At 46.1% G+C, this 25,337-nt stretch overlaps 1 protein-coding gene across 4 annotated transcripts in view; it reads right to left on the minus strand.

Moving 5' to 3' along the window:
• Positions 1-25,337, minus strand: part of SHISA6 (shisa family member 6) — a 248,741-nt gene that overhangs the window by 117,583 nt on the left and 105,821 nt on the right. For 2 of the 4 annotated variants that reach the window (XM_067714332.1, XM_067714331.1), the window contains exon 3: positions 13,892-13,987. The exons of the other annotated variants lie outside the window; for them this stretch is intronic. In XM_067714332.1, coding sequence (XP_067570433.1) covers positions 13,892-13,987 — 96 coding nt within the window. The remainder of the gene's footprint in view (positions 1-13,891; positions 13,988-25,337) is intronic. 4 annotated transcript variants of the gene reach the window in all.

Genomic DNA, 25,337 nt, shown 5'->3' on the forward strand with positions numbered 1-25,337 from the left:
GACGATCCGATGGTACCAATCAAGAAAGCCCAACAGGTACCTGGAAAATGTACTCAGAATGATCATCTCTGATGTCCTAGTAGAACTTGCAGACTTCAAAAATAAAAAAATAAAAATTCTCAAGGCTTTCAAGCAAAAAGAGAAAATCACTTACAAAGTCAGAAGAATAAACTGTCAGACTTCAAAAAACAAAATCAGACTTCTCAAAAAATAGCAAACAAAGCAAGGCAACACTGGAGCAGCATTTTCCAAAATCTCAAGGAAAGAAAGGGTGAACCTAGAATTTTATAACCAGGCAAATTTTCCTTGTTCCTTAAGAACAACAATTTCAAGATATAAGAACTTAGGGAATTCCACGTCCATAAGCCTTTCTTGAGCAATCTTTTGGACGATGAACTTCATCCAACCAAGAGATGACTGGGCAAATTTCAGAAGAAAAATAACAATGATGAGCATACAGACATATAGATGTGCGTACAGATACAGATCTCAAAGACTAAAACACAAGTGAGGAACAGGGTAGGTGATTAATGTGAGATATTTCATGTGACAAAGTAGAAATAACGTTAAAAATGGGAGGATAAAATAGAATAAATATGCTGATTGCTGTGTAGGCAAAAGGATATTTTTTTTAAAAAACCTGATAAACCAGACGAAAGAAGTTAAATATTAACACTTGGGACTAAGGAGCAGTACACATTAAGTATAAAGGTGACTACTAGAAAAAGCCATAAAAACCAACTTAAATACCAAAATTTAAAAAATAAATTCGATAGTAAACATATATACATTTTTGTAGAGAAAGTTATGAATAAATTACCCCAAAGCACTAGGCACTGATGGTTTTATGGAAGTATTATCTCAAATCTTCAAAGACCAGACAGTCCCAATGTTAGACACATGGTTTCAGACCATTGAAAATGAAAGAAAATTCCCAATTCCTTTAATAAAGCGAGTATAATGTTGATACTAAACATGATAGAGATGGTACCAGAAAGAAAAGGACAGACCAGTATCATTCATGAATACTGATACAAATACTAAATGAAATATTAAGAAACAGAATCCAAAATATTGTATTAAGAAAAAAATACAATACGACCAAGTGAGATTTATTCCAGGAATGCAATATTGAGTTAGGAAATCCACTGATATTACACACAGTGGATTTTAAGATATTAAGAAATCTAAGAGAAAAATCATAAATTATCTCTCCATAGACGATGAAAAAGCTTTTGACAAAATTCAATACCTAAGGAATTTAAGGGATGCTTTTTTTTTTTTCAGTGGTACGCGGGCCTCTCACTGTTGTGGCCTCTCCCATTGCGGAGCACAGGCTCTGGACGTGCAGGCTCAGTGGCCATGGCTCATGGGCCCAGCCGCTCCGTGGCATGTGGGATCTTCACAGACCGGGGCACGTACCCGTGTCGCCTGCATCGGCAGGCGGACTCTCAACCACTGCGCCACCAGAGAAGCCCCTGAGGGATGCTTTTTAAACATGAATTAATCTGAAACAACATATATCCACCTATCTAGCTAGCTATCCATCTATCCATCCAGCTATCTATCTTCTATCTACCTTGTTCCTAAAGACAGTGTCTTAGTGGGAATGATCTAGAGCATTTCATTACCATCACAACGAAGGCAAAGATGTTCCTATCTCCATCACTACTCAACACTGTGCTAGTGTGTGTTTTTGTTTGTTTGTTTGTTTGTTTTGCGGTACGCGGGCCTCTCACTGTTGTGGCCTCTCCCATTGCGGAGCACAGGCTCCGGACGTGCAGGCTCAGCGGCCATGGCTCACGGGCCCAGCCGCTCCACGGCATGTGGGATCTTCCTGGACCGGGGCACGAACCTGTGTCCCCTGCATCGGCAGGCGGACTCTCAACCACTGCGCCACCAGGGAAGCCCTGTACTAGTGGTTTTAAGCCAATGCCATCAGATAAGAGAAATCAATTAATAGCATAAGGGTAAAGAAGATGTAAAACTACCTTTATCTGCATGTGACATGATAGAGTACCTGGAGGCCAATGATAAAAATAACTCAAACAATAAAATAAATCACTAAGATTGCAGGATATATAATTAACACACAGAAACCAACGGCCTTCATATATACAAAAATAACCAGTTACAGGTCATAATGGTAGAGAAACTCCAGTTACCAATAGCAACCAAGGGAATTCCCTGGTGGTCCAGTGGTTAGGACTCTGCGCAGGGCCGGGCTTCAATCCCTGGCTGGGGAACTAAGATCCCACAAGCTGTGCGGTGCAGCCCAAAGAAAACCAGGATGATCAAATACTTAGAAATAAACCTACCAACATGTGACCCTGGACAAAGAAAAACTTTCTTTTTTTTTTGCTATGAAGAACATTAGCAGTATATCTGAATACAAGCTGTGGATTAGGTAATGGTATTTTACCAATATTGATCTTCTGATTTTGATAATCAATACTGTGGGTATGTAAGAGAATGCACTTGATTTTAGGAAATACACACTTAAGTATGTAGGGGTAAAGGACTAACATATCTGCAACTTACTCTCAAATATTAAAAAAATTATGTATTTATATACTTTTAGAAAATAAACATATATATAATATGTGTGTTTGTATATATATACATATACATGTATATAGAGAGAGACAGAGAGACAGAGTCAGAAAGACAGAGACAGAAATAGATAAGGAGAGACAGAGAATGATAAAGCAAATGTGCTAAAATATTAAAATTTGGAAAATTTGAAGGGCACATGGGAATGTTTTGCACTATTTTTGTAACCTTTTTGTAAAATTATTTCTAAATAAAAACATCAAAAAATAAAAAGTCAGTGAAAAGTAAGTGGTGGGTTACACCACTAATACTGGTTACATAAATGACAGCATAGTAATAGCATGGACTATTAAGCAGCCATTTTGGGGAAAAAGAGGTAGATCTCTGTGTGCAGATATCCAGTGATCTCCAAGCTATATTTAATTTGAAAAGCAAGATGCAGGACGGTGACTATATCATATTCTTTTTGTGTTTAAAATGCATATGATTGGAGTTGTAAAGGGTATATAAAGGGGAATGTGGGTACCAATTCTCAGAAGGTGTAAGGGGGTGATGCACAGCTATAGAGCAGACTGAAGAAAGGATGTGGGAAACTGCTTCCACCACCCCTGACCTGCTGTTTCAGAACATACACAAGTTCCAGAGCAACAGGACCAGGAGGCATCTTGCAGAAAAGTTTACAGGTGGGGAGACACAGACTCAGAGAGGCAAAGCAATTTTCCCCAAGACCACGTTCACCTTCAACAACATCTCAGGTCTCCCGACTCCCAGTTTAGTGTTGTTTCAGTCCATTCATTCATCCATTCACTTATTCATTGGCAAACATCCACCATTCTTAAAGACAGAAGAGGAGAAAGGAGGAGGGGATGCGTAGTGATCATCAATTAGGAGTTCGAACTCAGCCTGCATCGTGTGCCTGGGAGAATTCAGGACGCTGCCTCCAACACACCTTTCTAGTTTCATTTCCTGCCATCCCTACAGGTGTGCTACGGCCCCATCACTTTTCTGAACCCCTCTATAGCTGTGCTATGGCCCCATCACTTTCCTGCGCTCCCCTGCCGTAAGCTATGGTCCCAGAACCTTCCTGCAGCCCGCTATGGGCGTCATATACCATCGTCACACTGACATTTCCACTTCCGTGCCCTTGTTCCAGAGGCACCCACACCTGACGTGCCCACCCTGCCCCAGTCCTGCCTCACATTATTCCTGCCCCGCAAGGACCCTCTTAACTCCTGTCTCCCATAGGAGGTCTTTTAGGACTCCTCCATTCAGAGGCGATGCTTTCCTCTTTTAAACCCCCTCTGTTCTTCTCAGGATCTGCTTCGTGGCACCTCTTATTTGCTTGGCAGGAATGGTTTCTTGAAGGCAGGTGCTATTTTACTCATCTCTGCTCAACAAATACTTAAGTTTCATTGAAGCGGTAAATCCCCATGCCTCCGACATCTGGGCAGGTCACTGGAGTCTTAGGAGGTCCCCTTGCATCACCCCTCGGAGCTCAGGTATTCCTCCTCAAATTCCTTCCCTCCCCAGCCGTGGGACAATCTGGCTTCCAGCGTGCAGGGTATCAGATGAGACTTCATGGCAAATGAAATCTCAGAGATGGAAGTGACCTTGAAGACCAGCAAGGGGATCACGCTTAAAGCAAAAATTCTATAGCAGTGCTTCTCAGACTCGAATGTGCGTATGAGTCACCTGGAGATCTTGCTAAAATGCAGATTCTGATTCAGGAGGTTCAGGAGGTGAGGGCCCAAGGGTCTGCATTTATAAATAGCTCCCAGGGGAGGCCCATGCTGCCGGCCCTAGAGTTATTCCCTGAGAAGCATCATCTCAGCACTCTTAAGCTAAGACAATAAGAAAAACTACCATCGCTTGAGAGCTTGGTGCCCTGGTGCATGCGTTATCTCATACGATCTCCACAACAGCCCTGTGGGGTAGGTGGTACCAACACCTTACTTTATAGATGAATGTAACGGAGGTCACGGTCACATGGCTAGCAAGTGGTGGAGCTGAGAGTGAACCAATATGTCTGGCTCCAGTGACCCCCTTTTTCTCACCATTTTTCTTTTTCCACAACCATCTAAGGAGGGAAGTTTACCTCACTACTGGGAGGGGAGTAAGACTGAGACTGAGGCCATGATTCCAGGCAGGAAGGGCTGGGACTTCTTTGTTCTGCCACAGACATCATCTGCATAAGGCAGAGTCACAGAGTTATATGGCTCTGTTCCCAAGAGTGCGGTGCTGAGAACCTGAGAACAGTATTCTGTCCCGCTTCGGAGCCACCATGAAGTGCTGGAAGCTGTTGATTGAGAGGCTATCCTCTCCTGGCCACAGATTCCAGCTGGCAGAAATGGCATTGCCACCACCTTTCCGGGACCGGACAGCCCCATGGCTTAGCTGTCAGGGTTCATGAGACTCTTGTCAGTGAGCAGCAGAGAATGAGGAAGCCAATGCCAAGGGCTGGCTTCTGGGAAGGGGAGATTCCTAACTTGGATGACGGGTCAATGCCATGACCAGTGCCAGGAAGAGACTGTACTGGCCACCAACCTGCCCCTGGAGTCAACTTGAGCCATGGGTCATGGCAGGAGAAAGCTTGGACCTGGCACCAGCAAGAGACTGGAAAATAAGGACATATAGCCCAGAGCTGCTAGACCTCTGGCTGGGCATGTCAGCCTCTGGGAACACAGAAGAACTCCATCCTCTACCTTCTCCCAGTGGGATTTCAAGAGACCACCAAGATTCAGGGTGCTAAAGGGATCCTGTATACCTCCTCCTCCTGTTTGAGCAGAAAAGGAGAGTCAGGCTGGCAGAAGATAAGGAGTGAGGGATGCTTCCCTGACCCCAAGACACCAAAGAGACTTCTCTCTTGCCCCACTGGCGGAGACTATAGGAGATCTAGCTGTACCCGGGTTACTTCTCCTTTGAGGAGAACATATATGTACCCTATAGGTGAGGTGAAACTTCCCAAGGCAAGGAGATTTACAGTGCATCCTTCTCCTTTGTTCTATAATATCTCCCCTCTTCTTACACCAGCCCAGCAAACTGCCCCAGTGGACTGGCCTGGCATCCTACGTAAGCCAATGGCAGCAGGCCCACAAACAAACATTAAACAGAGACACGCATGGTCCAGGACTCAGCCGGTGGACTGATGGATGGGAATTTTTCTCTGAGCCACCATTTACCAAGGTAGTTTAAATTGGTGATACTTTCAACCCCGGCACTGCCCTTAGACCAAGACGAGCCCAAGAAGGATGGAAAACTTGTGGATTGACTTCTTGGTACCTTGAATGAGTCTCCCAGTGGCAAACTGGGTGGTCCTACCTCAGAGGTGAACTCTTGGGCAGCTCAGGAAGTGGGCCCGGGGCTCCGTGCTCTTCAGATGGAGCTGCAAGCATTTAACTGCTGCCCAAACTAATCTCAGTGGAAAGGGAGTCCTGGGCCACATTGAGGAGGGACATAGCACGCTTACTGCTTCCTGGAGGGCCATGGGTGTACTCGTCAGCAGGACCAACATGGGAAAGAGGGTTTTGTAGAAAAGCTGCCTTCAGGCAAAATGGCTAAGTTTGTAAGTGGAAGTACTCAAGTGAAAAACTCTCAAAGGTATTGCCCTGAGCTCTGCTTTGCCTTATTTCCTCTTATGTTGTTTGAACAGCGGTTACATTGAAAAAGGGATTCACTTGGTGAGCGCTGAGCTCAACATTCATGCGGATCCATCTCTGCTTCTGATGCAACCGATTTTAACCAATGAGCCACCAGGCAACGTTGACTCAATTCTAACAAAATATGGAATCACACTGACGCCACGGATTTTCCTAAGTGTAAGGCTTAGAGGCAGCCTATATGTGCTGGCACGGGGCGCACGGAGTACCGCTGAGTACAGCTGAGCACACTAGGTCCGTGCCTGGCTCTCGGTGTTCAGCCATTAATCAGGAGTCAGCAGGCAGAGGAAACCGAGAGAGCAGATCAGATCAGCAGGCAGCTTAGAGCTTTGGTGCCCTCAGCCCACAACCGCAGAGGTCCTCTGGCCCGTTCCCACTGCTTCCCGGTGCCCCCGGTCTACAGAGAGGCACAGGCAAGAATGTTCCCAGGAGGTGCTGGCTTCTCAGAGGCTGATCTCAGGCAAGCTAGGCCCGGCCTTCCCTCCCTCTTGCTATATTTCCCAGCTCACTGCTGCCATGGAGACCGGACACCTTCTGAGCGCTGCGGTTGACTTGGAGTCCAGCTTCCGAACACCTTGGTGGAGTCAAGCCCACTCGCTCCCCTGGCTCCCCAGAGTGTGAAAATGTCTAAGCTGGATTTCTGGAGCCAAACAGCACAGGGGTCTCTGTCCACAGGATGGTCTGAAAGCCCTTGCTCAGATCCTGGTGGGGGGAGGCAGCCTGCAGTTCCATAGAGGCCCATGCACCTGTTCTGTCTTTTCTAGAAGAGCAGATCTAATTTCAAACCCTGTATCACACGCGGCCATGGCAGCGCCCAGACAAATGCGCTGGAGGGAGGGGTGAGCACGGGCCCGTGGGTGCATGGGGTTCAGGCCAGCAGTGGGGCTCGGGCAAGGGCTGAAGTAGATGACTGAGAAGGCCAGTGCTGGGGGAACCACAAACCCACATGGAAGCAGCAGAGGTGAAGCAGGTCCCTGACTCAGTTTTGGATGTCCTCCTGGCTTCATTCAGCCACCCACTCCCACGGTTATCCCTCGGACCTTGTCATCACCAAAAGCTCACACCTCCTGTGCTTGGTCTCCCACCCGTCACGCTGATCCAAAGGCTCTGGTCCTTGCTTTCCCTGCTCTGACATCTTCTTCCTGGTAGACCTTTTACCCAGACTCATCACTGGCTGACACCTGTGCGTTTCTGGGTGTTAGAACCCCTCTCTGGCTTTGTCCTCTTCTCAGGGAGCAGGGGCCATCTGCCCAGCCCCTCCTTCTGGACCACCATCACTCCTCCTCTTCCTTGGATTTGGGGGCTGAGCAGCCAGGGTGCCACCTCTGCCAGTCTCCTTGCTGAGACCCCTAAACTGGCATCAGCATGGTCACTTTTCCAGCTTTGGTCTCAGCACCTGCTCCAACGCCCGCACCCCCTTCCTAGCATTTATGGCCCCCACCCATCTTCTGTCTCAGACCCCATGGAGAGTCTGCTGGGCAGCAGGAATGGCTACTTCCAGCCTAGCCCTAGGGAGCATCATCTAGACAGAATGAAGCCATCCATCCAGGGTCCTTCTGTGGGGTCTGGGATTGCTCCCCACAGGGCAGCAGCTTCTGGGGCTCTGGCCTTATCTCCATCTCAGGGGAGTCCCAAGGCCTCTGAGGCTGTGCAGGTGCCAGCTCCAGGCAGCAGCATCCTCATTCCACTTCTCTGGGCTCTAGAGATGGGTGTGGAAGATGCTCTGAAACCAGACAGGCTGGGCCTGCTCACACGTCCTCCCCAAGGTGACCAACTGACCTCATTCGCCCAGGACTCAGGGGTTCCTTAGGACGCAGGCCTTTCTGGGCTAAAACTGGAACAGTCCTGGGCAAACTGGGATGGTCGGTCACCCTAATGCTTCCAGTGGATGACCTTGCTTCCCGAATCACTGAGCAGGGATCCCACATGCCCACCTGCATGCACCTGTGGCCCAATACCCTGCCTGCGACTCTGGGTGGAGTTCACCCTTAGACAAGGCCAGCCCCCCGGGGTGACAGATTCCATCAAGGAATCTCTCGCCTATCGAGGATGTCACTTCTGAAATATACCATCCCCCACTCCTGCATAATCAATTTTTCCCTTCTTTACTGGATCCTTCCTATCAGCACACAAATATCAAATATACTGTGATTTCTCCCATCTTAAAAAAGACAAACCTCTCTTTATATCACGCTGCCTTCCAGCTACTGCCCTCACCCAGCGTCCGGCCTCATGTACTGGAAACTCCCCCGTTTACATCCCCAGCCAGGACAACTCCCCTGAACTTGACATTTCCACGTGGGTGATTAAGACGCATCTAAAACTTAATATGAAGTCAGATCGAATTCACTTCACCCCCAGCCTCTGCCGAAACCCTGGCCCTCCCACAGACGTCCCTCTTCCTAATACCTCAGGCCAAAAGCATCTTGTATTTCGCTCTGCCCAGAGTGGCAACCAGATCCTCAAGTGACCCCCAGGCCCTGGGTGGTCCGGCCCCGCTCTGACCCCGCCCCCTACTGCCCACACCCAGGCCCCATCTGCTCCAGCCTCACGGCTGTCCCTGTGCCAGCCAGGTAGGCAGTGGGTGGCTGTTCCCTTGGCCTGGGAAACGCTCCCACCCCCGATTCCAGGCGACTTGACCCTTCACCTCCTTCAGCCTTTGCTCAAATGCCAGTTTTTTCCTGAAGCTTTCTGGATGCTCTTTTTAAAAACTGCAACTCCTTCCTTCATTCTCTGCCTCATTTTGCTCCGTAGCTTTTAACTCCTTTTTGACATACTTCAGAGATTTACTTCTTTCTTTCAGTATGTCTGTCATCTCTCTCTGGCATGTAAAGTCTGTCTGCTGCATCCTCAGGGCCTAGAAGAGTGTGTGGCACAGAGCAGATGCTCTGCATGTGAGCTGACGTGGAGAGATGGACGGCCAGGTGGGCAGCAGTGCCCACCTCCTCCAAACGGGAGTCACTTTGGGGCTCCTACCATTCAGCAAAGGCTTCAGGGATTTCTCTGTCTGTCTGTCTCTTACACACACACACACACACACACACACGCGGGTGGAAAGGACCCAAGGAACAGTGCCGGTCAGCACAGATCAGATGCATTTGCTGACACCACAACCTGGAAGGACTTGGGCCTGGTGTGGCCTGAGCTACACGGGTGGAGATCAAGGGAATTAACAGTAGGTCCCATGGGAGTTTCTGGAAAGCGTCTTCAGGCTTTTTCATCCAGACTCAAACGCAGCCAGCCTGTCTGAGATTTGTAACCAAACCACCTGGACAGCAGAGGGTGTCCGTAGGTGTGTTCATTGAGACAGACCCTGAATAATTATCTGAGGAGACTGAGCTTCCTTTCTGGAAGGACAGACCCTGCTCATCTGGTATAAATGCCCTGACTCCTGATTTTTTTTTTTTAACTGAAGTTTAGTTGATTTACAAGGTGGTGCTAGTTTCCAGCCCGTCTTCTTTTTGTGACTTCCTGTCTTATAAAGTGTGTCCTCTGATAAAACAGCCATCAGTCACTGAATGCTCACGACATGTGGGTCCTGCTGACCCACCGCCCGGCCCACCTCGGCCCTTCTGTCTTCAAGAGACAGGATGTGTGGGGCTGGAGTACCTACTCTGGAAGCAGGTCTGGATGGGATGAAACAGTGCTAACTGTCAGAGTTGACCCGGGCAGGCCACTCAACTGCTCCAGCTTCAGTTTTTCACCAGTGAAAATGGGGACAAGAGCTCTCCCGCGGGGTTACTGGAAAGGTGCAAATACGACAGTGCCGGCACATAGTAACTGCTTGGTAAAGAGAAGCCTTTATCCTTGGGTTTTCATCGTGGCAGCCTGAGGAGACCCTCTGTGCCCTTACAGACTGCCCTAGGTTCCAGCGGGAGAGTCTGGGGGCTCTCGTCTAATCAACAGAGTAAAAGTTATAGGGGAAACTTGGTCTAAACTCATGGCCACTCTGATCAGTATCTTCCTGAGACCTGACTCCCATTTACCCGAAGGGACGAGCAAACAGGAGGTCAAAGGAGAAATCAGAGCAGGGAGACATGCAGAATTAGTTCCCTAGGAGAAGGAGAACATAAAAGGAAAAGTAAGAATTATGAGATCACATCATTCAGTTAGAAAGTCCTGAAAAGGGGCGTAAGTACGAATTCTAGTGCCTGTGAGCCTAAGGCAGTGCTATGCCACCTAGAAGGCTGGCCAATGACGGTGTGGCCCCCTAGGCTAAAATGTGGGGTCTCCCAACAGGATAGAGATGGAGCAGGGGGACTTGGTGGTTAGGAAGCCCCTAGGGTCAGAATTCTATTTCTTCTAATGTCTCACCTTCTCCAGCCCATTAACAAAAGAATATCTACTTAGTTAGGCCTCATCCAAAGAATTGAATTATCCATGTACCTGTGAATCTTGTTATAAAGCAGGAAGACATATATGCATCCTCAACCCCACTGTCTGAATTTGGGGGAGCCCCACCGGAGCTGGAGCGCACATCTCTCTGTAATGCCTCGGGGACCCATAAAACGGAGCACGGGGCTGGGAGCATCCCAGCTTCCAGTGAAGGTTCCCAGTGCCATTCAGAACAAAGACCATCCATGCTCGGTCTCCGATAATCAGAGTCTGATAGAAATCCATGTTCAACTCAGTGATGTGGTCGGCAGGTCAATGCTATCACCTTCTAAAACAGGTGCTAGCTACACCACAAGTTCCGAGAGTCATAGTGGGGCCATGCTGTGGGCAGGTGCCACCAGAAGGCCTAAGGCACACGTAAGAAGCTGGAACAAAAAAAGGAATAAAGGGGGAGGGACCAGAAAGGCAGTAATTGGAGTTGAAGCAAAAGTACATAAATAAGAAAAGAAAGAGAACCAAACACACATGATGGGGGAACAGCCCCAGGTTAGATGTCTCTGAGTGGTCCCCTTCCCGTGGGGCATTTGCAGGGGGCTGCTTTACTTAGAAGTACCATTCAGAGCTGAACTTGGTTTGTTCTGAAGGAAGCGAGGATAGAGCTTGGCCCTTTTCCAGAGATCTGGGCTGCGCAGGGATAAAGGGTCTTGATATTGGAAGGGAATCCCCATTTCCAAATCCCCACTCCCACCCCAATCTCTTATCATCTAAATAGGAAAATACACGCAAGGTACATTCCCGGAAAGAGGAGGTTTCAGAGGCCTTCTTGAGCGGAAGGGAATGGAGAAGAGGATCTGGTAAGGGTGACAGACCAGGAGGACAGGCCATGCACACACAGGAGGGCTGGATGAGACCACAGAACAAGACAACACGGGGAAATAATAAGCAGAGGCCACAGCAAAGCCGCCACACGCATGGGCGGGGTAGAGTCTCCCGGGTGCCCAGGTGACAGTGACTGGAAGGACAGATAAGGATAGAGAATCACCTGTATGTGCTCCGATGGAGGTCTAGCTAATTTGAAAGCAGCCTCACAGCCACACCCATAAATACATGATCGGGCTCCCCTGTGGCTCTGATCTCATCTCCTTCTAGCCTGCTTCATACACAGGCCTCCTTCCTATTTCTTGATCTACAAGAACCTACTTCAGGGCCTTCCTGATGCCCCTGCCTGGGATGCGGGTCTCTGTTCAATTACCCCCTCATCCCAGAGGGCTTCCTCGACAACAGTAGCTCCCCGCCCCCTTTACATGCTTTAGGTTTTCTCCCTGCACTTAGCATCAAGGGTTTATTTTGTCTGCTTCCCCCAATGGAATATGAGTTCCACAAGGCTGGATGCTACTTTGTTTTACTTCTGAATATTGCTTAGTGCATGCCAGGCCTCATGAAATATTTGTCAAATGAATGTGTGTACCCAAAGCCATGACGTTTATAATATACATATAAAGAGTTCTATTGATTGAACTGTTAGGTGTTTCAGGTTGCACCAGCTATAAGGGGCAGGGTAAGGGTGGGAAGCCACTGACGTTGAGAAGCCTTAGTAATAAGTGAGGGGAGAAAGCACCTGCAGCTGAGAAGGCCATGTTCTGTGGGAAAGATCCCGATTTGTAGCTCTGCTCTGAGGGTCATGGGGGTGTGGTAACCAGCCTCCAAGGTGGCCCTCAATGATCCTAGGCACCCGACATTCACACCCTTGTGCAGTCCCCCATCCTGAATAGGGCTGACTTGTGTAACCAATAAAATATTGTGAAAATGATGATGTGTCACCCATGGCCTTGGTCATAGAAGACATGGTGGCATCTGTCTTTTTCTTTCTTGGATCACCCATTGTGGGGAAGCCCAGCCACCATGCTGTGAGGACACTCAAGTAACCCTGGAGAGAATGGCATGGGGAGGAACTGAGGCCTCCTGCCAACAGCCAGCACCATATAAGTGCGCCACCTTGGAAGCAAGTCCTCCAGCCCCGGTCAAGCCCGATTCAGCTGATGCAACCCGTGCTGATACCTTGGCTGTAACCTCATGAGAGACCCCCAAGCCAGAAGCGCCCAACTCAGCTGCTCCCAAATTCCTGACCCACACAAACTATGTGAGATAAGAAATATTTATCACTGGTTGAAAATGCTACATTTTAGAGTAACTGGTTTCACAGTGATAGATAATTATCATAAAGCAGAAGACACGGGGGTCATATATCCCAGGCTTGAGTTAATATGAGTATGTCAAGGATTGTGTCTTTTACCAGTTAACTGTGAGGCCCGTTTTCCCTTCCCAAGCCATCTGGTCCCAGTTTGATTCTGCAACTCTTAGTAGCCACAAATGCCACCCGTATCCTCAATAAACTTTATTTAGACACAAAGAGACACAACAGAAAATACATACACAGATACAGATTTTTTTTTTCTCTATAGGATGAACAAACATCACATAGGGAATTTAAAAATTGGGTCCATGGAATGTAAGAAAAAATAGCAAAGTTCCTTGTTCACTCACACTTAAAACAAACACATATTTCAGGGGAAGACAGGGATATACCATCCCTACAACAGAATTCACAGTTGTCTATAACAGTACACAGGTGTTAGGAAGGTAATCAAAGGAGTTAGGGATCCAGTTACTCTTGATATGACAGAATGCTCACAACACTAGTAGAACTCTGTTTAAACAAAAGACAGAATCGACGATGTCACACCCCCTGCACAGATGCTCTGCAAGCTGTCGGCTAGGTCATAAAGCAGCTCAGCAGAAATGCCACGTTAACTTTCAGCTTGTGGCTTGAAGGTCTGCGTAACCCCTACCTTTGTTTGCCCATCGTGGAGAGTTTACATAGACACACTTAGGACGCCAAAACTCTCGACATGCGTGCTGGCTTCGAGACCCACGGTACAGAACATTGACATCAGTTTATAAAATGTGGCTTTCAGATGGAAAGGAATAATAGCCAAGAGGAGAACGAACACTTTGCAGACGCTGCCACATGCGTCGGCAGTGTTTCCCACCATGCCGCCCGTGGTCCCCTCCCACGGGGAGCCACTGGCATCTGTGTCCTGCTCCACGCCATGGGCGGGGCAGGACGCATACCTCTTGGAAGTCTATTATTGCCTTCTAGAGTTACACCTGTGACCTCCTGGTCACTCCTGTCAGAAGCCACGCATGTCACCAGGATAAGCAACCATGGAAACCACCCAACTTATCCTGTCCTGGACCAGCCTCTGGCCTCCACCCCATCTTCACATTTCAGATCGGGGTTCCCTAGGCAACCTCTGTATTTTAGTAAAAAATGGTTTCCACTGTACCCTTCGTGTGTCCTCTTCCTAACGTGACAAATCCAGATGAGATGAAGTTATGGAGATCAGGTCCTCCACTTCGGTAAGCATCCTTCCCATAATGTCCTGCAAGAAGATGGGGCAGAATTACCTGGCGCATCCAGGACACCAACAAGAAGACAAACATTGCTGCTCCAGCTCACCCAACAGTGATGGTGAGCTTAACTTCAAATCAGCAGCTGAGCCAGAAGGTAGAAGCAATCAAGGAAAAAAAAAAATTATATATATATATATTATTTTATAAATTTATATATAATATCTATTATAAACATATAAAGCATATATATGAAGTATGTAATATATAAGTATTACATACTTTATATATATTACCAATTTAAATACATACACATTTATGTGTGTATATATATATACACACACACACATACACATACACGCACATATAACTGTGCAACAAAGAAGAAAGTTCTGGGAAGCTTATGTTAAAAGGAGAGGTGGGAAAAAGGGCTTGACTTTGGCATTTCTGACTGAGCACATCAGAACTTCAGTCTGTTTGTCCTACCATCCTTTCCTTTGTCCCAGCTTCCTTCTTTCTTTTTCTTGTCTTATTCCTTTGGCTTCTTTCTTTCCAAAGCGTAGAAGTGCGGGTCTGATCAGAATGCTCTATGTGTGTGTGTATGTTTATGAATCATACCTCATCCTATGAATTATAGCCTTGTGGCTTAGGAGAAATCCAACATCCGCTGAGGCTGACAGGTAGGGTGGTGGCTCTAAAACATTGGGAAAATATTTATGTGTTTTCCTCTCTCGACTTTCTGTAGTAAGATTTTTATCCCTCATCAGCCTCATCTATCCATCTACCTGTGGGGCTGGGGTGAGGAAAAGTCCGAGGACAGATTAGGACCCTGGGAGAAGACATTGAAAGAGAAGAGAAAGAGTTAATATTCTGTTTCTGATATTCAAAGTAGGATTTCACAATATGCTTGAAATATAGGCATTATAAAGAAAAGAAGTCCTCTCTAAACACCATCTTGAACTATGGACGTGAAAATGGAGGAAAGCTGTATTTTTGTCATGTTGCCACAAGAGCACATTAAAAACTGTACTTACAATTATAACAATGTGCAGACTACCTAAGATGTAATGTTAAGTGAAAAAGTGGAAGAAAATGCTATATTACGTATGATCACAACACTGTAAAAAAATGCAAACCAGTGTATTAAACAAACAGATAGAAAGAAAACACACCTGATACTGACTACCACCTTTAGATAGTTGGAACATGAGTCTTATTGCTTTTCTCCTTTCAACTTTTCTGTATTTTCCAAGTTTTTTTTTCTATAATGAGTATGTAATTTTTATAATACAAATAGGTAAAATACATTTCCAACAGAAAAATCTATGATAAATGTAAAGACAACCTAAATCACATTTTTTCTTAGCGAGGCACCCTCTGCATTAGATCTCAAAAATGGGCGCATGTCAGAATCATCTGGAAGCTTTTAAAAATACAGATGTCCCGACACTACTCCAGGGATTCTGGTTCAGCTGGTCAGGGTATTTTTAACGAGGTCTCTAGGTGGTTCTAATGTGCCACAGGGAAGAAGAACCATTGCCCTAGAGTAAATGGATAAACACCTGAATTTCAGTTTGTTCAGGTGGGTGCAATGGACATTTGCTGGGGTCCTCGTGGGTGCCCAGCGCCACCCACTATTTAGGTTCCGGAATCCAGCATCCTTCCTCTGAAGAGTGACGTCTGGCTGGCCCTGTTCCTTCCTTCTTCTCCCAGATCAAAGGTTCTCAACCCTGAGTGTGCATCAGAAAAACCAGAAGGGCAGGTTCAAACCTGCTGGGCCCCGCCCCCAGAGTTTCTGAGTCAGTAGATCTGGGATGGGGCTCAGGGTTTTCCATTTCTATCAAGTAGCCTGGTGATTCTGATGCTGCCGAGCCTAGGGGCCAAACACTGAGAACCGTGATCCTAGTGCATGAAGACTATAAGAGAATTTTGCCATTGTTTCCCTCATGCCCTCCACTCTGGAATAAATACCTCCTTCCTCAGGGCACACAGCTTTTCACAAGGAACTCCCTTGCTGTAAAATAATGTAGTCACAACCCAGAATTTTATAGAAAAGAATTATTGGAGCTGAACTAAGAGGCTTCTGCCCATATCCCAAGCCATGTCACAGCTCCAGAAATCCAACTCTAGTCCTGGAAAAATGCAACTTCATCAGGGGATGAAGGAGAGAGGGACAAGCGGCGTGTGGACGGGTCATTTCCCCCCCACGGCCCCTCCCGACAACAGAAGAGTTAAGAAAAGGAAGTAACAATTCTGAACGCTCATAAATTTGGATCTCATTAATTCAGAACCTCTGTTACATCCTGCAGAGTTTGGGCTGGTTTATTTTTGTGCTCCTTATAAATAAAATTTTTGATAAACAAATCAATCCTGAGAAAGATGGCACATAAAACAGTGCCTTTGCTACTTCAGTTCATTCTTATCTGTCAGCTGGAACAAGGTCCCTCAGGGTTAAGCACTGCGCTACTGCTTTGGGGTTGTGCTTGACTGAAAACCAACTAAATCACCCGATCACCTACTATGTGCCAGACAAAGGGACAGAGCCTCTGAAAACACGGTTTAATCTGACATAGAAGCCGAACATTCTGTAGCATTATGCAGTTTACAAAGATCATTCATATATATTATTTCCTTAAAATTTTCATCACTACCACGTGGTAAGTTGTCTATTATTATTATTCCCCCATTTTATTGATGGAAAAACTGAGGCCAGGGGTGTCAAGTTGGAAGATGGCTGAACCATCACTAGCATCCTGGTCTTCTGTCTACAAACCCCATGTCAGTTCCATCCTGTGCACCTGGCTTCGTTTACTCCTCACAAGAGCCCTGTGGAAAAAGGTCACTTTCCCAAGTTCATGGAGCTAGTCAGTGGTGGACCCTGGATCCCAACCAGGTCTACCCGCCTCTAAATCCACACTCTTTCTACAACCCTCTCCCTAGCCAGCTCACCCCTCAGTCTGAACAAGTGCAGTTGTGATTCTTCTCTGAGGCTTTAGCCAGGACCTCGGGGCAACGCTAAGCCAGGAGAAGCCCACGTGATGATTCCCAAGTTCACAGACGTTGGATCTCAGACGTGTGGAGTTTCACATACTGAGGTTTGGAGGGGAATGAGGCAGGACCAGGAGCACATAACCGGAATACGGAATATTCTACGGTCAAACAGTTCTGGAAAATACTGAGTTCAAATGAAAAGTAAATACAAAAACCAAGTCTAGACACCTGTCACTGGGTACCCAAGTCTCCAAGGAGCCTTTATATTTTTCAATAGCATCTCTCGGGACAGCTGGAAAGGGCATGGTGGCAGTTTCGGCTTTTGTTCGAGCCGTGGTCCTCAAACCTGAGTTCATCAGACTCACCTGGACGGCACAGATTGCCCAGCCCCAGCCCCGGAATTCCTGATTCAGTGGGTCGGAGGTGAGGCCTGATCATTTTTGTTTCTAACGAGTTCCCAGGTGGTGCTGATGATGGTCACAAGTCCAGGGGCCAGACTTTATGAACCACTGTGTTTCAGAGAACCATGGACAGGTCAGTCTTCAGCCAGATCTGGGCCAATGCGAAGAGGTCAAGGTCTAGAATGATTTACGTTCTCTGTACCCTCCAAAGGAACAATCACTTCCTCCAAGGGCAGTGTGAAGAGAATGGCTGGTAAATTGAAGCCCTATGCAAGTGGACGGTCAGATGTGAGGAGAGGCAATGCCCCTTCTTTGCCTTGGGGATGTGCAGAGTTCAAGGGTCAATGATGTGAATGGTATGAATGGTATCACAGAATTCTTTAGCCATAACACAAAGAGCCGCCCCCTTCTCTTTTCTGCAGCTATGACCCCAAGTCCATGCCCTCCTGCGGGCCATCGAGGCAGGAGGCTAAAGGAGTATAAATTTTGCCCAAATTGCAGTTCCAGAGAAATGGCCCTACATCCAGCAGGGCTCCAGGCAGAGGTAAGCGGGAGCTCTGTGAGCACACGTAAGTAGCAGGAATACACACCCACGTGGCAACATCACGAACACACAGCCCCCGATCAGGAACAAGGGTGGTCTCAGGTTGCAGAGAGAGTGTGCCCGCCCCCACCTGCTGGACCAAACTTGCAAAGCAGCATCTGGATGACGCGGCTCCCTCCAGATCTGCCCCTGCCCTCTCACCATCACCATCCTTCAGAAGTCAGCAGTCACAGGAACAGCACCGAGGGGACAATGGTCCCCAGGTGGGAGGCAGATGAAAGCTAAAGAGAGGCCTGGGGCTGGGCTGCTGGCGTTGTCTGATGCTGGTGGCTCTGATGAGAAAGCGACCTTGAGTAAATAGAAAGTTTCTCTATAAAAGAGATTTGCTGCAAGAAACAGGAGGGAAAAAAATAAGGAAATATCTGAATGGTGACTTCAATAAGATGTAAGAGAATTTCGCATCGGTGAAATTCAATCAGCAGCCATGGAGGAGGGTCGGGGAACAAACTGATCAGGACGGTTTGCCTGAGCTGCAAATATGGACAGCAGGGTGGATAGTGAAGACGTTGGTGAAGACAATTCCAACGAGAGAGATGCACTGGGTACTCAGTAGGGAAGAATGAAGAGACGAGAAGGATGGCAGGAAGGAAGAGACAGAAAGGACAACTCCAGAAGTCACTATCTATTGAAAATAAGATGCCCAGGAGAGAGACAGAAGGGATAATTCAGAAACAATAATTAAAAGTTAATAGATTTTCTTTTGAGCAGGTAGAAGACTTTAGTCTTGAGTCAAATATCAGACTATATATTTGAAGGACAGAGATCTAAATATATATATATGCTGGTGAAACGCCATTTAGGAAAAAAAGGGGAAAACACAAGCCAACTTCATAAAACACTAAATCTACGGAAAGTGAAGCGATCTTTTAAAGACTTTTGAGACTTTTATTTTGGTAGAGGGGAGGGGATGGGGTTGAGAAAAAATGGCTGAAGGGGATGGAGAAGTACAAACTTCGGTCATAAATACGTCATGGGGTTATCAAGTTCAGCAAGGGGAATATAGTCAATAATATTGTATTAAGTCTGCACGGTGATAGATGGTAACTAGGCTTGCTATGATGATCATTTTGCAATGTATATAAATGTCAAATACTAATATAATATTGTATATCAATTACGCCTCAATTAAAAAAAAGAATCCAAGAAGTGTTTCTTCTTGTTTTGCTGAGTTTGGTTGGTTTGTTTGTATCTGTTTCTGGTAAAAGCACCTTCTAAAAGCAAAAGTATACTTCTTTTTGTCGCACGTTAACAATTTGAGACTTCTATATCAACCAGTAATGTAAATAAAGTCCGTGCTCATTAATAAACCAGAAAAAAATTAAACTCTGATACATCAAAAGCAATCATGAAACTCTAAGTCAACGGATAGAAACATACATTTATATTAATATCAAGAACACACAAATAACTTCAAATTAATAAGAAAGTAAAACAACCCAATAGAAAGAACAGGCAAAAGAGATGAAAAAGCAAGTCATAGAAGTGAAAACCGGAAGAGCCAATACACACACAGTGGTGTTCCGTCTCACGGGTAATCAGGGAAATTCAAATTAAAACCATAGTGAGATATCATTTCACACCCAGCAGACTGGCAAAAATGAAAATGCCTGGGACTCTGGACACGGATAAGCAGAAACAAGAACTCTTGCACACTTCTGGTGGGAGTGCAAATTGGTACAACTGCTTTGGAAGGAACTTTGGTGACGGCTAATAAAGTTGACAACAGATGCACCACAGAACCGGCAACTTCACCTTCAGGTCTATGCCCGAGATAAATCCTCAACGCGTGCGCATAGGGAGATACACACAAGCATGATCACGGACAACATGGTTTCTAAAAAAGACAAACTGGGAAAAAAACCCTGTATGCCCTACCAGGAGAAAAGGGATAAATCGCGGTATATTCAGACAATGTAATCCTATACAATGGGGCGGATAAAATGAATCAGAGCTGTGAGTATCAACGTGGACGATTCTTAGTTATGTTGAGAGCCACACGAAACTAGCTGAAGGCAAAGAGGATGACATCACAGAGAGTTTAAAAACATGCAACACACCGCTGTGTTGTTTATAAATACATGCAAATGCAGTGCTATACAAGTACAAAGAGATTCATGGATGTGATAAGTACTGACTTCAGGAAAACAGATACTTCTGGGGACATGTCTGACTCCTAAATAATTATCTTATTTTGTTTCTAAGATAGCTATAGATAGATTCATTGATAGATGATGGATGAATACATAGATTAAATAGATGATCGACAGACACATAGATGGAAAGGTTACCCAAGTATTTTACTCACTTCCAAATTATTCTCCAACAATCAAGGAAACAGAGAGTTCCCAGTTTTTAAGAACTCAGAGACTAAAATATCCTCAAGTCCTCACTGGGAGAAGAAAAAGCTGCCCAATGATGAAATCTGTCAAGCAAGGAGTAAAAGTACAGAATTTCTAAAATCATGGATGTACTGATCTGTAATCTTTACAGTTCACAGATCCAAAACTTCATTAAGAAAAGATTGGTAAATTAGATTGTACATAACATTTAACAAATTGTCTTTATTGACCTGAATAAATGTGAGTGATACTGGAGTTGCCCTGGAAAATCTGGTATGCAAATAGGGCAATAAAAATATATTATTGTGATGAAATAAAACCAGAAGTAGCTTCCGCGATAGGGGGAACGGTGCTCCATCTTTACAGCCTGCCTGCAGTGCGCTGCGTGCGCTCAGAACAGACAGGGAGCTGGCCTCTGGGAAGCTGGCAGGGAGCTCGACGGTGCTGGCCAGGGCCCTGCTCTGCAGCCGCTTCACTGTTGACCTTCTTCACGGGAAAACAGGCCACAGACCAACATCAAAACACATGTAAAACCCTGGGGCTTAACGTGAGAAGGGGGTTTCCCTTTGTTTACAAAAAGCTCCGTCATATCAATAGCAATAACCAACAATGATAATAAGAAGATACTAGAAAAAAATGCACAAGGAATATGAAGAGGGAATTACTCTCCCCGCCCCCCAAAAAGAGAAAGAAAAAAATTTTTAAGTCAATGGAGATACAAAAATGTGCTTAACCTTAACTCATAATTAAGAAAATGCAAATCAAAACATGAGCTACCTTTTTCAAAAGATGAATCGATTTGGCAAAACGGAAGCATCTGATGAGACCCAGTGCCAGGGGAATGGGCTTTCTCATTGCTGCTGGTGGGAGTATAAATTAGCGGTGCCTCTTTGAAGGACAGGCCACTGACTTAGTATCTCACTACTAGGAATCTTCCCTACATATATGCTCTCAAGTTTTTCCATAAGATAGGAACCAGGCTAGACAGTGCAGCCTTGACTGCAATACTTTCTGTCAATGGGGGGCTAAGTCAACTGGAATCTGTCCAAACAATGGAATACTACACAGCTGTTAAAAAAGAATGAGGCAGGGCTGTGTGTGCCAATGTGGGAAGAGCTCTAAGGCATAGAAAGTGGAAAAGAAAGCAGAGTGTAGGGCAATGTTTCAGTATTATGCCTTTCATGTAAAGTAAAAATGAAAATAAAATACACAGAGAGACTACATAGAGACCCGTTGCAGGTAGACTGGTTTATACAGAGCTTTTTTTTTCTGCAAATAATCTTGCAAACGAAATGCCAAAACTATCTTTCCTTTGGGGAGAGGGTCTGGAAGGAAGGGATGTGTTTACCTTTGAGTTTTATTACTTCCTGCACTGTTTGAATTTCCTAAATACGTATATGTGTTATTTTTCTTTTTGTACTGTTGACAGAGTTTATTGGGGATAAGGGAGTGGGATCATGGGCCATTCTTTGTTTTTCTCTTTGTACTTCCTAATACGAAAAAAAAAAAAACCTCTAATAACTGTCATTTTATAAAAAGAAGTATAGGAGCCAGGAAGTCAGAGGGGACACTTCTCCTTGTGTAAATGACACGGCATTTATCTAACACAGATCCTAATACCCACCTGGTGGGATGGTGGTAAGGATTAAATGAGATCCTGTGCATAAATCGTTTTGTCTAATACTCCTCACCAATAAGCCTCAATAAATGGGAGCTCCTATTCACATCGAGACCACAGTCTTTCCTCTTTCCCATACAGGGAACTCCCTGGGGTCTTCTTATTCTGTGTGTGCCCTCAGCTGACCTCAGGCCAGAGAGAGTCACGAGCAGGAGCTGCAGAGAGCTTGGGCTTTGCTATCTGGCCTGAGAGCTCTTCCCCCAGGAAACCCTAGGGTTCCTTCTAGTTCCCAAGAGCACACACGTATGACTCCACGAGGGATCTGGGGCTGGGAGCCAGGAGGCCCGCATTCTTCCATGCAGGCATCTTTGGTCGAGTGAATAAGTAGCTCTGAGCTAGCTCTACCAAGGTAAACTGGGGGCAGGCCACGTTGAACTGCAGATTGCACTGACAATGACTAGTTTAAAAATCTCTAGAGAGCAGCTGCTGGGAATGCTTTATGTGACAATTCTAGTGCTTGCTCGCACAAACACAGGGGGACTGTTTCCTCCAGAGTCTGTGCAGTCAGCAGAGCTGTTGGCAAATACTCTGGGCAACCCCAAAGATCTCCCCTCTGGCGTCTTCCCTCTGCTGACTCCATAGCCGGGAGACCTGGGGATGGGGGCCAGGCGTGCAGCCCACCTGGTGAAGGCCAGGTGTCCATGGCTCTGAGGGCCCAGGCAAGCAATCCCAGATTGCCAGAACAGTATGGGAACCACCTTGCCCAATATTCTCATTTGACAAAGGAGGAAACGTAAACCCAGAGAAGGGGAGGAGAGGCATTGTCAAGGTCACACTGGGAGACAGTTTTGGAAACTGGCCCACCCCGCCCCCGATCTTGACTTTCAATTTGGTGCTTTTCATCCTATTATCGTTGTGCCCTAGGAAAGTAGGGGAATCTCATCAGATGCAGAAGAATGAGGATTTCGAGCAGGGTGGAGGAGGGGCAGAACCTAGAATACAGCTTGGTAACCACTGCGCTAGGGAACAAATCCTCCAGAAAGTGATTCATAAAAGAACCCCTTTCAATTCAAATTAATGTCCTCTGAATCATCAGTTTGGTTAATTTGGATTTAAGAAAACTGGTACTTTGTGCCTGAAACCAAACCAAACAAACAGACAAACAAAAACATCAATATGTACTCTGTAGAGGTCTCCGGCTGTGGCCAAGGGCAAACTCCAGGTCAGCTTCATCCACTGCAATAGGGGGCTCTGCTGTGGTCTCTTCTATGTTACCTATGCTTTGGGGTAAGATTTTTTTTTAAAAGGAAGCATTACGTGACTCAAAAATAAAAGTTTGAGAACCACATCTCTAGTGCATCCTAATTATTTACCAAGGGGATGAGGGCGAGCCTTATTGGTGACGGCATTAATCTTCAGGGATTTTAGAAGGACGAAGCCCTCCTCCGCCAGCCATCGGGATAGAATCAAAGAATGCTACAACTGAAGGAGTGCTCAAGGTCACCTTCTCTAGCCTCAAGTCTTACAGATGAGGAAACGGGGGCTCGGAAGGGAGAACGAACAGTCCAAGATCACTGCTGGCTGTGACAAAAATCCGCATCTTCCCAGATCAGAGCTCTCCCCAGTGCCCACGCAGCCCACGGCCTCCTCTGTACTGGAGGAAAGAGTGCAGAGGTTGATTTCTATTTCAGGGGCCCCCGGTGTGCCATTTATTTTCTCTTTAGATGTGCTGGCTGTAATCCTCTTGGAAAGATGCCCAGCATCTAACCAAATTCCCGTCTCTGCCTATGACACCATTTCAGTTGTGTCTCATTGAGAGCAGGACACCGGCCAAGAGGAGGCCTGAAGAAGGCCTGGGTAGAAGAGGCAAAGGATGCTGGGAGGGAAGAATCCTTCCTTGCCCCAAACCTTTTAGGAGATTAGGGTAGATGCAGGGGTCAATCAGGAAATCTGTGAATTACTCAGACTCTCTCTTGTTATCGCAATGCAGATCTATAGGGAGTGGCTTAGCCATGGGGTGACTGGGGCCTGCTTTCCCCTCTGACCCTTGACCTCTTCTCCGACTCTGCAGAAAACACTGAGCTTCCTCTGAGTGCGTCCAAATTAGTGGGGGGGTCAATGGAATGATGCTGAAAAACTCTACCATCTTATAGAGTTTTATCAAGTGCCCTTACATGGAGACATTGGCAACGAATGTCTGTTATTATCTAGAGGAAAATATTTGAAGACAATATTATCTCCATTTTGCAGATGAATAAACAGTCTCAGAGAGGTTCAGTAATGATACAAAGTCCCAGTATGACTAACCTGTGATTTAGGACAGAACCTAAATCCTATGTCACTACATATTCTTGGGGTTCCATTCATTCCATCATGCTTCTGGGAAAGCCATGATTCTAGCCACCGCTCAAGGGACCCCATCTCTTCCAAAACACACAAGAGAGACCCTTCTGCCTGAGAGAGAGCAGAAGAAGCAACTGGAGAGGGGAGAATTTGGGGGGCTATAATTTTTTTCTGACTATCTCCCAATGGGAAGACAATTTAATGTGTGGGCTATTACATATATCTGAGAAGTTATCCATGAGAGAAGATTTATATTCAAATGACCCAGACATGTCTCAGTAATAGACAGGAGGTAAGAGCACAGGCTTCCAACAAATCAACTTGGCTCTGACACCAGCCATGTGGCTCTGGACAAACCGTTTACCCGTCCTTAGCCTCAGTTATTCTCATCCATAAAATGGGAAGGCTGCCTGCCTCATGAGGATGTGACGAGTATGAAATTAGATGCAAGAATGCACGTGAAGCACAGAGCATTTTACACTTCTTCAATAAATTGTTACTATAACAATGATTATTACTAGAGGGGCAAACCTCCTCTAGTATACTATTTCAAAATACTCCAAGGAGAAAGGAAAGGCAGAGTCTTAGGTTCACAATTATTCAAAGCTCCAGGGAGGGGCTTCCCTGGTGGCGCAGTGGTTGAGGGTCCGCCTGCCGATGCAGGGGACGCATCCACCCTTCCTTCACTGTGACGTCATCTTCGTTTGCTTACATCTGCAAAAATCCTATTTCCAAATAAGGCCACGTTCACAAGGATCCAGACTTCAGCAGATCTTTTTGAAGGAGGACACGATTCAACCCATAGCAACGATCAGAAGAAAACTGCTTCTACAGCCCCCAAAACCATTTCTACCTACTCTTCCTCACCATCACCTACCCAGTCCTAGAGCCTTGATTCCTCTCTTTATCCCATCCTCCCATCATCAGCGAGCTCTCTGAGGACCATCTGCTAAATGCATCTGATACCCACCCACTGCTCTCCGTCTCTCCTGCCGCCTACTAGTTCAAAGCCACCACTACCTCTCATCTGACCTCCTGCGACAGTAGGACCAGCCTTCCGACCTGCCTCTCCACCCACAGCTATCT

Source organism: Pseudorca crassidens, chromosome 19 (genome assembly GCF_039906515.1).
Source record: "Pseudorca crassidens isolate mPseCra1 chromosome 19, mPseCra1.hap1, whole genome shotgun sequence".
NCBI classification, from domain to species: domain Eukaryota; kingdom Metazoa; phylum Chordata; class Mammalia; order Artiodactyla; family Delphinidae; genus Pseudorca; species Pseudorca crassidens.